The sequence below is a fragment of the Gossypium hirsutum genome, chromosome D10 (genome assembly GCF_007990345.1).
Source record: "Gossypium hirsutum isolate 1008001.06 chromosome D10, Gossypium_hirsutum_v2.1, whole genome shotgun sequence".
Taxonomy (NCBI): Eukaryota; Viridiplantae; Streptophyta; class Magnoliopsida; order Malvales; family Malvaceae; genus Gossypium; species Gossypium hirsutum.
The window spans coordinates 30,706,115-30,718,100 of NC_053446.1; the positions used below are offsets into that span (position 1 = coordinate 30,706,115).

Sequence of the window (11,986 nt, forward strand, 5' to 3'; positions counted from 1 at the left end):
TTTCTATCATATTAGGTTGTTAACTTTTTTTCTATTTGAAATGCTTCTGGGTTGAAAATGTTAGGGTTTGAATTTTTTCTGTTTAAATGCGTTGGGTTCTTTATTTGATTTTAGGGTTTGATTTTTCTCCTATCTTCCAACCTTTCTCCTATCTTCCTTTGTTCATCTCTTACGCATCTTTGATCTTCCTTTATCTATCTCATATTTTGTTTTTGGGTTTGAATATCACTCTTTCTTGATCATTCTCAATTTCTCAACTAAAATCAAATTGAGATTTAAACTTGGAGTAAGGTGAGTGAAATTCTATGAACATTAAGGGATTTATACAACAATTGGGGAAACAATTGAGGAAGGTGAAGAGAAACAGGGGCGACAGTGTCATGGGGCTAGATCTTTCGTCTTGTGATCCGTGTGGCCTTAGGCGATCCATTCATCCAAACACGCCTAAGTCAGCCTTACTCAAGTGAAGATTCTTTAAGAACTCCTCCACGGCACCAAGTTGAAGAGCGAAAGCTATATATGCCAAAAGAAGAACAACAAAAGAACAAGAGAAAGCCACAGAAAAGAGGTGTTTGAGTAAATGCTCTCAGAATTCTATTACTCTTAAGAATTTAACATACAATGGATTGAGCACAAATGAGGGGGAGGCTCTCTATTTATAGTTGAGCTCTCTCAAAACCAACGGTCAAGATACATTTACATCGACGGACGAGATTAACCATATCCCTTTATTTTAGGGATTTACAAGATATGTCATATCAAATCTAATCTAATCTTTACAAGATATGATTCCCTCAATCTTCTAAGTTTAGTTACCATATTAGCCTAAGTTGCGTTGTCTTCATTATCGGGCCAACCAGGCTTCAATCTGATAGGTTTCTCCAATAGTTCTTTGAATCGGGCCAACTCTCGTGGGCTAAATATTCCCTATCTAATCGATAGACCTCCATGAGGCGCATCTTGTGCAATAGTCATGGATTTTGCACTTTGGCCCGTGACATTCTCCCCACCCATTCTCGCAACGCCCTCGTTGCGACTTTCGAATGGCACTGACTTGATTCACTTTTGAACCCTCTCGTTACCTCGGCTTCTTCTCGACTTGCCTTGCGATCGGGTTGTCCCTTCTCGACTTGAACCATTGCACTTGTTGGCAAGAAGTCTCCGCTCTAACTTGCCCAAATTTTGACTTGTTCCCTTTTGAATCGTCTTGATTCTCACACTTTAGCTTCGTATTGCCCACAATCCCTTAGCCTCCTTGCTTATGAACTTTGAAAGGGCCCTTATGACCTTGCCAAGCCAACAAGTCAGAATTTAAAACACTATCAAAGTGTTCGTAATGTACCTTACTCGCAGCATTTACTCATCTCGACTGTATTTGCATTGCTCCCTTTTTCTTGAATCCCGATGCACAACCCATATTTCCCAAAAGTGTCAACTCTACAGTCGAATCTGCAGGCTTCATATCGAACTCTTACGTCACTAACACTTTCGAAAGAGCTTTTGTAACTTTTTGTTCTATCGAGTTAATATTCCTCCCGTACGAAACATCTTCGACTAGTTAGATTGACGACAATACCTTTGCCCCCACCTTCATATCTCGATGCACTGGCACAACACTTTTTGTTAACTGACCGGTGATAATATGAATTTGATTGGCCCATGGATACAGAACTGTCTGAATACTGTCAAGGAATTTTAAGCCAAGTACATAATCGTAATCATCTAATTGGATTACCTCAAAGTCTTTCTTGCCCTTTCATTCGCCGATTTGTAGCTCCATATTATGAACTACTCCCACAGTTGGGGCCTCCTCGAAATTTACTGTCTTGATCTTCTTATTCGATTTCTTAATCGGTAGACCAAGCTTCCTCGCAGCCTTTTCTGATATGAACAAGTCCGATGCTCCCGTATCAATAAGAGCACTTCACTTCTGACCCGCAATGTTGATGTCTATAAATATCAACCCTTCTTTACCATTCCTTTTCTTAGGAATGAGCATCATTGAATTGGCCCTCGATGTCTTTCCCTCAATAAGCTTCGCCTCTTCCAGCTTATCATTCCTCTGGATAGTCGAAACTAAAGATATCTTTGGGCAGTCCCTCTTTATGTGCGGTCCCTTACAAAAGTAGCATCGTAACTTTCCCCTCTTTTCTTTCGGGCTATTAGGTCTCCACTTCCCATTTCGTGGTTTCCTCTCATCACTATCGCTGCTACTACCATTGCCATCATAGCTACGTCCCTCTTCATCCTCCTCATGGTACCCACCATTGCCCCTCCTGTTGGGCTTAGAAGACTCAACCTGTCCCTTCTCGGAACAAGTTCCACTATGGACTCCGTTACCATCATGGCATTGGTAAGTTCTTGAACTCCTCGACGTTGCAATTCTTGTTTCGCCTATGGTTTCAACCTATCTGTAAAGGAGAAAAATGTTTCCTTCTCGCTCAAATTAGATATCTGAAGCATGAGTTCACTGAACTCCCACACATACTTCCTAACTGTGCCTCGTTGCGTTAGTCGTTGCAACTTTACTCGAGCTTCATCTTCGGTATACTCGGGGTAAAACTGTGCTTTAAATTCATTTTAGAACTCCTTCCATGTCCCAATCTCGGTCTCACCACGTCTCACATCAGTGGACCTACGTCACCACCATAACAAAGTAACGTTAGCAAAATACATAGCAATAGTATTTACCTTTGTCACATCATCCTCGATGTTCATCGCACGAAAGTATTGCTCCATGGCCAAAAGAAAGTTTTCCATTTCACTTGCGGACCTTGCCCTTTTAAACGCCTTCGGCTTGGGCACATCCATCACTTGTGGCTTCGGCTTTGAAGCCAACATTCTATTTCCTATGGCAGCCTTGAAAATCTTGAGCTCCCCCTTAAGCTCATTGATCTCCTCCTTCAAAGCTGTCACCATAGCCTCGAGAACATCGTCCTTTCTAGCCAGCTTATTCTCCGAGGAACCAATAGTATCCCATACAAATTCCCTGAGCTGCTCTTGCAATGTTCGCAACCCATCATTGTGTCTATCATCGACATTGTTGATCCTCTCCTTGACATCCCCCATGGACTCCTCGAGAGTGACGACTCGATCCTCCAAAGCTGACAATAAGTCCCTTGATCAACTCGCTTTTCTGGCCCTTCCTCGAGTCTCCATTGGCTCACTCTGACCAACAACTTCTTTCGACATCCCAACAGTACCTTCGAACCAAAAGCTCTGATACCAACTGTCACGGGGCTAGATTTTTCGTCTTGCGATCCGTGTGGCCTTACGCGATCCATTTGTCCAAACGCGCCTAAGTCAACCTTACTCAAGTGAGGATTCCTTAAGAACTCCTCCAAGGCATCAAGTTGAAGAGCGAAAGCGATTTATGCCAAAAGAAGAACAACAGAAGAACAAGAGAAAACCATAGAAAAGAGGTGTTTAAGTAAATGCTCTCAGAATTCTATTACTCTTAAGAATTTAACATATAATGGAATGAGTACAAATGAGGGGGAGGCTCTCTATTTATAGTTGAGCTCCCCCAAAACCGACAGTCAAGATACATTTACATCGACAGACGAGATTAACCATATCCCTTTATTTTAGGGATTTACAAGATATGGCATATCAAATCAAATCTAATCTAATATTTACAAGATATGATTCCCTCAATCTTCTAAGTTTAGTTACCATATTAGCCTAAGTTGCCTTGTTTTCATTATCGGGCCAACCAAGCTTCAATCTGACAGGCTTCTCCAATAGTTCTTTGAATCGGGTCAGCTCTCATGGGCTAAATGTTCCCCATCTAATCGATAGACCTCCATGGGGTGCATCTTGTGCAATGGTCACGGGCTTTGCAGTTTAGCCCGTGACAAAAGGAAGAAGTAGATTGTGAGGGAATCAGGCGTTGGGCTTAAAATCGACTAGTTTTTCAACTTGTATAAGACAATATTCAAACCCAAAAATAAGTTTTCAAATGCCAAAAATAAAACCAAATATTACTTTTCAATACTTTGTATTTTGGTGCAATTTTGAATTTGAAGTTAAAATTGTTAGGAGCGAAGAAAAATCATGAAAAGGAAATTAAAATACAAAATCAGAATGAAATTATGTTGGATGATGAGGAAGAAAAAAAAAAGAATAAAAGAAAAAGGGAAACCAGGAAAAAAGAAAAAATGGAAATATTTTTTAAAAATATATTTATTTATTTATTTTAGGTTATGGCATCATTTATGTCATTTGTCATAATTTTATTTCGCCATATGTCCTGAACTTAACGGCATTAGATTCAGGTACTAATTTAATTGACGGAAAAAAAGTTCGAGTACTAACATGGAAGAAGTGAATAAATTCGGGTACCAATTTTATATTTAACTTTTTTATATTATTGCATTCAATTTTAAATAGATTCTTAATTAATTTATATTTTTTTCCCGAAGTACTCAGTCTTTTCTTAGTTAATAGCTTGAATAACTTGAGAAGGAAGAATAAATATTGAAATGTTGAAAGTCCTCTGCTGCATAAATAGACAAAGTTGTAAATCCAAACATGAATCATCCAAAAGAGACAAACATGTCCATTGTGAGGAACCAACCAATACAGAGTAAATAAAAACAAGTTTTACTTGTAAAAAGAAAAACAGATAAAAACTAGAAAACATCATGAGCACTCCAAGCAAATGATCTAAATTATATGGTTACAAATAGAATTTGCTGCCAGCAATAAAAACTTTACCAATTGTGTCAGTAAATGTTGTCAAGAGTTAGTCACAGGTATAAGATGTAAATCAGTAACCTCCCACTCCCAAATGCCATGCAAATGCTGAAAGAATCACATGATATACCAAATTTTCCCGCTACATATATAAACCAACCCCCAATCATCTATTTTTCTATTTCCTTTCTTCATTAACAGAAACACAACCTTTATGCATTAATGAAAACACTATCTCCTGTTTGGTACCCCTTTTTTCTTTTTATAACCAGATCTTAGCCCGACCTCATCGATTCTGACTCTTAACTTTTTTCAATTTGCTCTTCTCTCGCATCTTTTTTTTCTTTGCTTCAGCTGTAATCCAAGTGTAATCTGGAGGAATTGCAAATGGATCTTGAAGATTTTCTATCTTATTGCAACTATAATTCGATGAGCTAGGACGGTGATATGGTGCCTTTATCCACTGAAACCAAGATGAGCCTGAGGAATGTGTCACCGCAGGGCTTTCACGGCCAGTAGTGGGGCTTGAAGGGGGTGTAGAGAACTCGTCCACTGGCTGTAGCTCTTCAAACTTCGTAAAAGTAACCAATACTCTGATGGTTGGAACCACTGGAATAGCAACCTAAGTGCAACCATGAGTATTTCTTAGTAAAAAGTTAAAATAATAATGTTCAAGCAAATTGCAAATTGCAAAATGGAGTAACAATGATAACACAATCCAATCGGATAGTTAAAAGAACAAAATACCTTGACAGGGAAGGTTCCCGCAGGAAGCTTTGTAGTCAGCAGTTCTCTTAATCGACGAATTGCTTTGACCTTGTTTGCAAGAATGTCTAGCAACGGCAGAAGTTCTTCAGTTTGCAATGGGAAGTTTGGAGAAAGCCAAAGAATAGGCCTCAATCCTTTCTTATATTCATTCTCGCGGCCACCATCCTTGTGCCAATTACCAATCTCCGAATTCATGGAAATAGACGTCTTCGAATCTCTTATCCTCCGATGATCGTGCCTTGCTGCAATCTCCACAGAATGTCTACCAGGTTTGATATGACTATCGGATGGAGAGTCTCCCAGCAAATCACTTACCTTTTCATCTACACACACAGAACTCCTCGGTGATACGATCTTCTTCTGCGTCTCTTGCTTTGGCTCCCGTTTCCTCCATCCGCCAAACCATCCTTTCTTTTCCTGCTTAGTCTCTCCATTTTTATAACCATTGGACTCCTTGATAGAAATTTCCCTTGGCTCATAACAACTATGTTGATGCCCAATAATGCCATCACCATTCTCATTGGATATTTCTGAAGAATCCAACTTAAGAGCAAGTTCGAGTTGCCTCCTTTCATCTTCCGTCAATATCTCATCAAGCTCTTCGCTCTCTGCTTCATTTCCATTGGAAGCTGCAAGGAATTCATCATTTGTCATGGCCCCAGGCACCCTCCTAGATTTGACGCTTACAACAACATTGTGCATATCATACACCTTAGCCTTCCAGGCACCTACCATTTCTGCTTTCTCTTGTCGCCTCCATGTCAATTGTGGCAAAAGAACCGCCTGTGTTACATCTATCCCGGGCCTGAATATATTAGTCTGAGACATTGCAAGCACTTCTTGTCGAACCTCTTCTTCAGTTGCTTGAGAACCAGCACCGTCCAAAGCATTTATCACCTCTTTATCCTTATGCGTAATCATACAAAGTGAACCAGGAGGAACCTTCCCATCCTCAGAACCATCACCAAGGAAAAGAATACTTTGATCTGACCGCTGAATTCGGAACCCATCAAATCCAGCCAAAGTCATATCAGCTCTCAAATTTGCTCCTCTCTTACAAATTTTATATGTGTCTGATGGAGCAATTCTGGAAATGAAAGGAATCACAGAACTCTCAAAATGGAATGTGATTTCCATGTAAAAATCTCTCATCCTTCGCATAGTTCCTACCAAGAGAGGCAACCTTCTACACCATTTTGCCCATGCCAATGGCTGGTAATGCCGAACAATAATCATAGAAACAGCTTCTTCCTTATTACAAATTGCTTCTTGGAGTGCACTCCATCCTTGTTCATTTTGCAAGCTCCAATCAGCACCAGCAACCATAAGCATTTCAGTTGCAGTTTCATCACCAAGCTTAACAGCCAAGTGAAGAGGTGTATCCCGGTTAGGAACATCCCGCCTATCAATCACGGCAGCGATCGCATCGGCCTTCTCTTCCTCAGCCAATGAGGCTGCTTCTGTTTGAATCTCAGTCGGGTTACTAACCCGTGGTAGAGTGGCGAGTATCCTCCTGAGCCCGGAGTAATCTCTCATTGCCACGGCCTTGTGCACAGCACTATGTGCATACTTTGAAACATCAATAGCTGCCATGCCTCAGGAGTTGAAAAATATGCTATCAACTTTTTTCCAATGGAAACCGATTTCGATCATTAAGCACTAGGTGATTCAACTGCTAACTCAAAATCCCCAATAATACAATACCAGCAGAAGCGGACTATTCCTCCCTACACACCAACAACTTTTCATTAGAATGAATAGTACATTGCAAATGTGGACAAAAACAAATCAAACCCGATTCAATATTATTCCATCCATATGAAAATACAGTATTTGACAATTATTGTAACAATCAAAACAGCAACAAGAAGGGAAAACAAAAAGAATTTTCTTTGATGGACCCAAAAAAAGAAAACCAGAAAATTTTATAGGAAGAAGGAAAAAATAAAACCTCACCTGGTTCTTGCTTGCTTTCTTCTTTTCTTCCAAGCACTCAACATTTAAGCCCACAAAAAGACCCCTCACTTTCTCTTTCTCTCTTGTTCTTCTTCAAAGTGGGGAAAAAATAAACCTTCTGATCCAATCTAAGATCAGACAAACAGAAGAAGAAGCATGTGATTGTGTGGGAAACAAAATAATAATAATAGTAGTAGTAATAATAAAAGCAAAACACCAGGTGGGAATCTGGTAAAGAAGTTGAGAAAAAATGATGGGTCAAGAATCAAAGAAAAGAATAGCTAAATAAGAAAGTAAACAAAACCCCACCTTTCAAGAATACCCCCACCCCAAATAAAAAGTGTTCATAAAAGAAGATAAAGAGAATAAAAAACTGTAGGAGAAGTAGCCAAGTTAGTCTTTTTTGTACAGAGTAGAAGAAAAGGTATTTTTTTCTTTAAAAATGGGATTTTTGTGAATGTGATTCGCAATTTAGCTCTGAAGAAGGGAGAACTTTAGAATAGAAAACAAGAATCCTTAATTTATTTGCTGTATGACTGCTTGATAAAAAAGTTGCTTCCCAGATGCATTCACTATTTTAAATGGATTTCGAATTCTACGGATTGTATCGACAACTAATTGGGAGTATCAGCTCGAAAACAGGTATCTGAGTGATTCGAAAATCAGTAGCAATCAATTAAATTAGATTAAAAAAAAGTTAATTCAAAAGATGTGAATTCTTTTATTTTTATTTTTTAATATATTTTATAATAATTTATTAAAAGAGTATTCATTAGGATGAAATGAATAATATTGAGTACACGTTTAGTTCGCTATAATGAAATAGACTTATAATGGAATAGAGGCGTAATAATAATTCAATTGTTTAGTTGAATGTAATGGAATAGAGGCATAATAGTATTTTTGTGTTTAGTTGAATGAGATATGTTGTAATAGTATAAAAAAAACTAAAATGATTAAAATATCCTTAGAGCTTGTTTTGTTTGGGAACCGGTATGCATTCCCCCTATTCTCTGGGCCCACCACCAAACGGCCCACCACCAAACAGACGTTTGGTTGGGTGTAATCGTATTACACCCCTATTTCCTTCCATGTCTATTACTGATATTGGCTGTAACTGCCATTCTTAGTTTGAAGCGGCGATTAGAGATTCCCCACCAATTCCTAATTTTATTTTCCGTTTTCTGCCCTCATCCTCTCCCGATGTTTCCCAATTTTTTCCCTTCCAGATTTTTACTTCTTCTTCTGGTACGGTACGCTTCTTTTCTTTTCACATTTCTTTTCTTTTCTCCATTTTCTTTTCTCCAGATTTCTGCTTCTTCTTCCAAATGTTTTCCTTGTTTTTCTTTTCTTTTCTTTTCTTTTTTGTAAAATCAATTTTGATTTTGATTTTGTTTTGCTTTTGCTTTTGCTTGTGCTCAAATCTGGAATATTTGTTTTTGTTCTCCTAATTTTGATTCGTTTCTAGCATTTTCCATTCGGCTTTTCTCTGTATTACACGTTCGATTAAACAGATGAAAATTTTTTCATTCATCATGTTCTATTATTTGTTTGTTCTATTGCATGTTTGTTTGATTTTATTGTTTTCCTTGTTGTGCTTTGCTGTGAGAGTGAGTGAGTGTTTGCTGGTCAATCTGCAGAATGTGATTTTAATATAGGGGAAATACAGTGAACGTGCTCATCTTTCTTTCGAGTCTGAAACTAAAACAACACTCTCACGCTTTGAAGATAACATGATTAGTGTGTTTTTGATTGCTTAAAATTTCCAATTTTTTATATGGGAAGAGATAAAACAGAATCAAATGTTTCCAATTTTTTGTAGAGGGAGATAGTGAGATATCTTGGGAATTTGAGTTGTTTTACATCTTTTGAGAGCCATGCTTGTCTCTTGAGAGTTGAAAAGTTGGCTGGGAAGCATGAGGAGACCGATGATGAATTGATGGATGAATTGGAGGTGCAACCACGAGACGATGTGGATGATGAAGAGTTCGAGTCAGATTTTGATAATTTGCTTGATTGATGAAGAGATCGAAAATTTGTATAGTGCCAGGGATATAGTCGTGAAAAGAATGATCAAGGATGAGTACTTTAACATGGATAATCAGAAGTGGGATGAAATGATTAAGGAAGCTGTTCAGCATGGATATCTTAAAGACACAAATGAGTGCGAGGAAATTCTAGAGGACATGCTTAGTTGGGACAAACTCCTCCCAGGTTTTTCTTGATTTTAATATCATATATGCTCTTTTCTATGTGAGGCTTTCTGGTTCTATTATACTGGATTGCTTTACTTTCTATCGTGGACCTGTAAATCTCTGCCAATTCTAGCTTATCATCTGCAATACTAATGGATGTTTAGATTATCAATCTATTTTCTTGTGAAATGATCGAATGCAATATTTTCAGGGTGTCTTTATGTAGTGAAATGAGTGGTAGACTTGGTAAACTTGCATGTGTTACAAAATTGAATCTAGAGATCCGCTTCCCTGTCTTGACTTGAGCAACTTACTTCCATTCTTCCTCCAAAGTAGTTTCCTGATCAATTTGGCTTTATGTATGCACTTTCTGAAGAACCTGAACTTTAGCCTATGATGCTCCAACTTTTCATTCTTGAAGTACCTGTGTCCAGTGTATATATAGACATCACTATGGGGATATGACCTGACAGTGATCCTTGGAATATATGAAAGAAGCTAGAGAAGATTCAACACACCTGTATGCTGCACTCACACCCTAGTCTGAGTAATATAGCTATTAACCCCCATTTAGTTTTTGATGAGATAAAGTGTGGATAGAAAACCTGTCAATACTTGCAATGTTTGTCCATAATGTTTGTAAATGAGAAATGACCCTAGTCTACTTCATTTCTCAAAGCCAATTGCTTGCGATTGCATGTAAATGTTGCTAGAAAGCTGTTGCTAAGGCTTAAGAATCTGTTTTATGAGTCAGTGTTGGTTGTTTCAAGTTTACTTTAATGTCACTCTATTTACTGCTTTCTAGTTTAACTTTTGTATGGTAAGTGATTTGTATACTAGTTGTTTCTCTTGAATATGCATGCAGAACTTACATATTAGTAGTTACAAGCACAGATTTGCTGCTTGATAACAGATAGATCTTTTTTTTTTTCATAGTTTACCATGGTTGCTTTATGCCTATATAATTTGCTTTCGAAAACACAGCTTGTATGATTCAAGGAAAGCAAATTCATAGCTTTAGTATAATATTTGACACTTCTGATAATATTCCATTTATCTTTTTGGCCCCTATACTCTAGACCTTCATTTGAACTTTTCATATTCTCTTAACTAAGAACTGCATGGAGCTTGTACAATATGACAATAGGTGCAGTTTCACTCAAAATGTCATTTCAATGCTTATATTGCTAGCTTTGGGCAATAATGTGTATATTTATGCTGAATTTTAGTGTGTGAACTTGCCAAGCGTGCACTATTTTTGTGTTGTTATTACTATAGATTTTCAATGATATTTTGAGATTTTGTTAATGTATCTTTCTATGATATACAAATACTCAGATAATCTAGTTTTAAGTGCTATTCTAGTCTGCTTTTGTAAATAAGTTGCTTCTCCAACATTTCAGGTGACAGACAACTACTACAGGCCAGATTTAACAAAAGCAGCCCTTACAAGGTTGAGTGCTGTGCACAGGAGTCTAAAGGTAGCCAAGTCTGGTGTCAAAAAGAGGAATAGGCAAGCATTGAAGGTTCGTGGCAGGAAGTGAGCTAGACCTTTCAGGTTGTATGAGCTCTGTTATTTTCATTGCCCCAGACATTTTTTTACCCCTTTTTTGAATTTGTCTTATTTTTCATGGTTTGAACTGAGTTGTTGAATTTTATATCTAGATAGATTTTGAACCAACAGAGATTTGGAGCTATTTACCCTTTATTTTCCCCCTGATATTGAGACATTTGCTTCTGCCATCGCAATTTTATAGCCAACTATTATCACCTTTTCAAGATAATCCTGCAGCAGTGGAACTTTGTAAATGTCTGTTGATTGTGAAGTATATAATAAAAGGATGAGCCATAATAACTGGGATAAAATATATAATTTCAGATGTCGATTTTATTGTTTAGACTTTTCTTCCTTGGAATTTGTCAGATTATTTTAAGGTGGAGATTGAAAATGGCTGACCCCAAAACCAGAAAGTAGAATGCTAATGCCAGGATCAAGTGAAACAAAGAACGAAAATAAAGAACCAGGGCAAGGAAGTTCTCGAAACCAAAACAATCTTGAATTGATTGATTAATCGAAACTTGAACATTCATCATTGATCTTTCTAGTATTATATATTTTATAGTATTATATATTATGATTTTAGTAAATTCATATAAGAATATTTAATATTAAGAATTTTATTAAATTATATTTAAAAATAATTAATTTAAATTATATTTTATAGTATTATATATTATGATTTTATTAAATTCTAAGAATATTTAATATTAAGAATTTTATTAAATTATATATTTTTACTAAATTATATTTTTAATAATAATTATTTTAAATTATATTTTATAGTATTATATATTATGATTTTAGTAAA

At 37.1% G+C, this 11,986-nt stretch overlaps 2 protein-coding genes across 3 annotated transcripts; one reads left to right on the forward strand and one right to left on the reverse strand.

The window, feature by feature from the left end:
• Window positions 1–4,567: 4,567 nt before the first annotated feature.
• On the reverse strand, window positions 4,568–8,079 carry LOC107914898 (uncharacterized). The gene is made up of 3 exons (XM_016843950.2): window positions 7,423–8,079; window positions 5,446–7,193; window positions 4,568–5,320 (listed from the first exon to the last, which is right to left on the reverse strand). Exons 2-3 carry the CDS (start codon window positions 7,057–7,059, stop codon window positions 4,985–4,987), a joined length of 1,950 nt encoding a protein of 649 aa, XP_016699439.1. The 5' UTR covers window positions 7,060–7,193; window positions 7,423–8,079; the 3' UTR covers window positions 4,568–4,984.
• A 418-nt stretch (window positions 8,080–8,497) lies between these two features.
• Window positions 8,498–11,294, forward strand: LOC107914897 (uncharacterized). 2 transcript variants are annotated; one of them, XM_016843948.2, is made up of 3 exons: window positions 8,498–8,675; window positions 9,245–9,636; window positions 11,021–11,294. In XM_016843948.2, the coding sequence occupies exons 2-3, from the start codon at window positions 9,366–9,368 to the stop codon at window positions 11,128–11,130; spliced, it is 381 nt and encodes a 126-aa protein (XP_016699437.1). In that variant the 5' UTR covers window positions 8,498–8,675; window positions 9,245–9,365; the 3' UTR covers window positions 11,131–11,294. The 2 variants fall into 2 exon arrangements, with proteins under 2 accessions (XP_016699437.1, XP_016699438.1); XM_016843949.2 differs by having other exon boundaries at window positions 8,517–8,670.
• Window positions 11,295–11,986: the final 692 nt, after the last annotated feature.

Coding starts and splice junctions, on each gene's coding strand:
- LOC107914897 (XM_016843948.2), top strand. CDS start 9,366: ATGAATTGGAGGTGCAACCACGAGACGATGTGGATGATGAAGAGTTCG. Junction 9,637..11,020: donor TTGGGACAAACTCCTCCCAG/GTTTTTCTTGAT, acceptor CCAACATTTCAG/GTGACAGACAACTACTACAG.
- LOC107914898 (XM_016843950.2), bottom strand. CDS start 7,059: ATGGCAGCTATTGATGTTTCAAAGTATGCACATAGTGCTGTGCACAAG. Junction 5,321..5,445: donor CGGGAACCTTCCCTGTCAAG/GTATTTTGTTCT, acceptor GGTTGCACTTAG/GTTGCTATTCCAGTGGTTCC.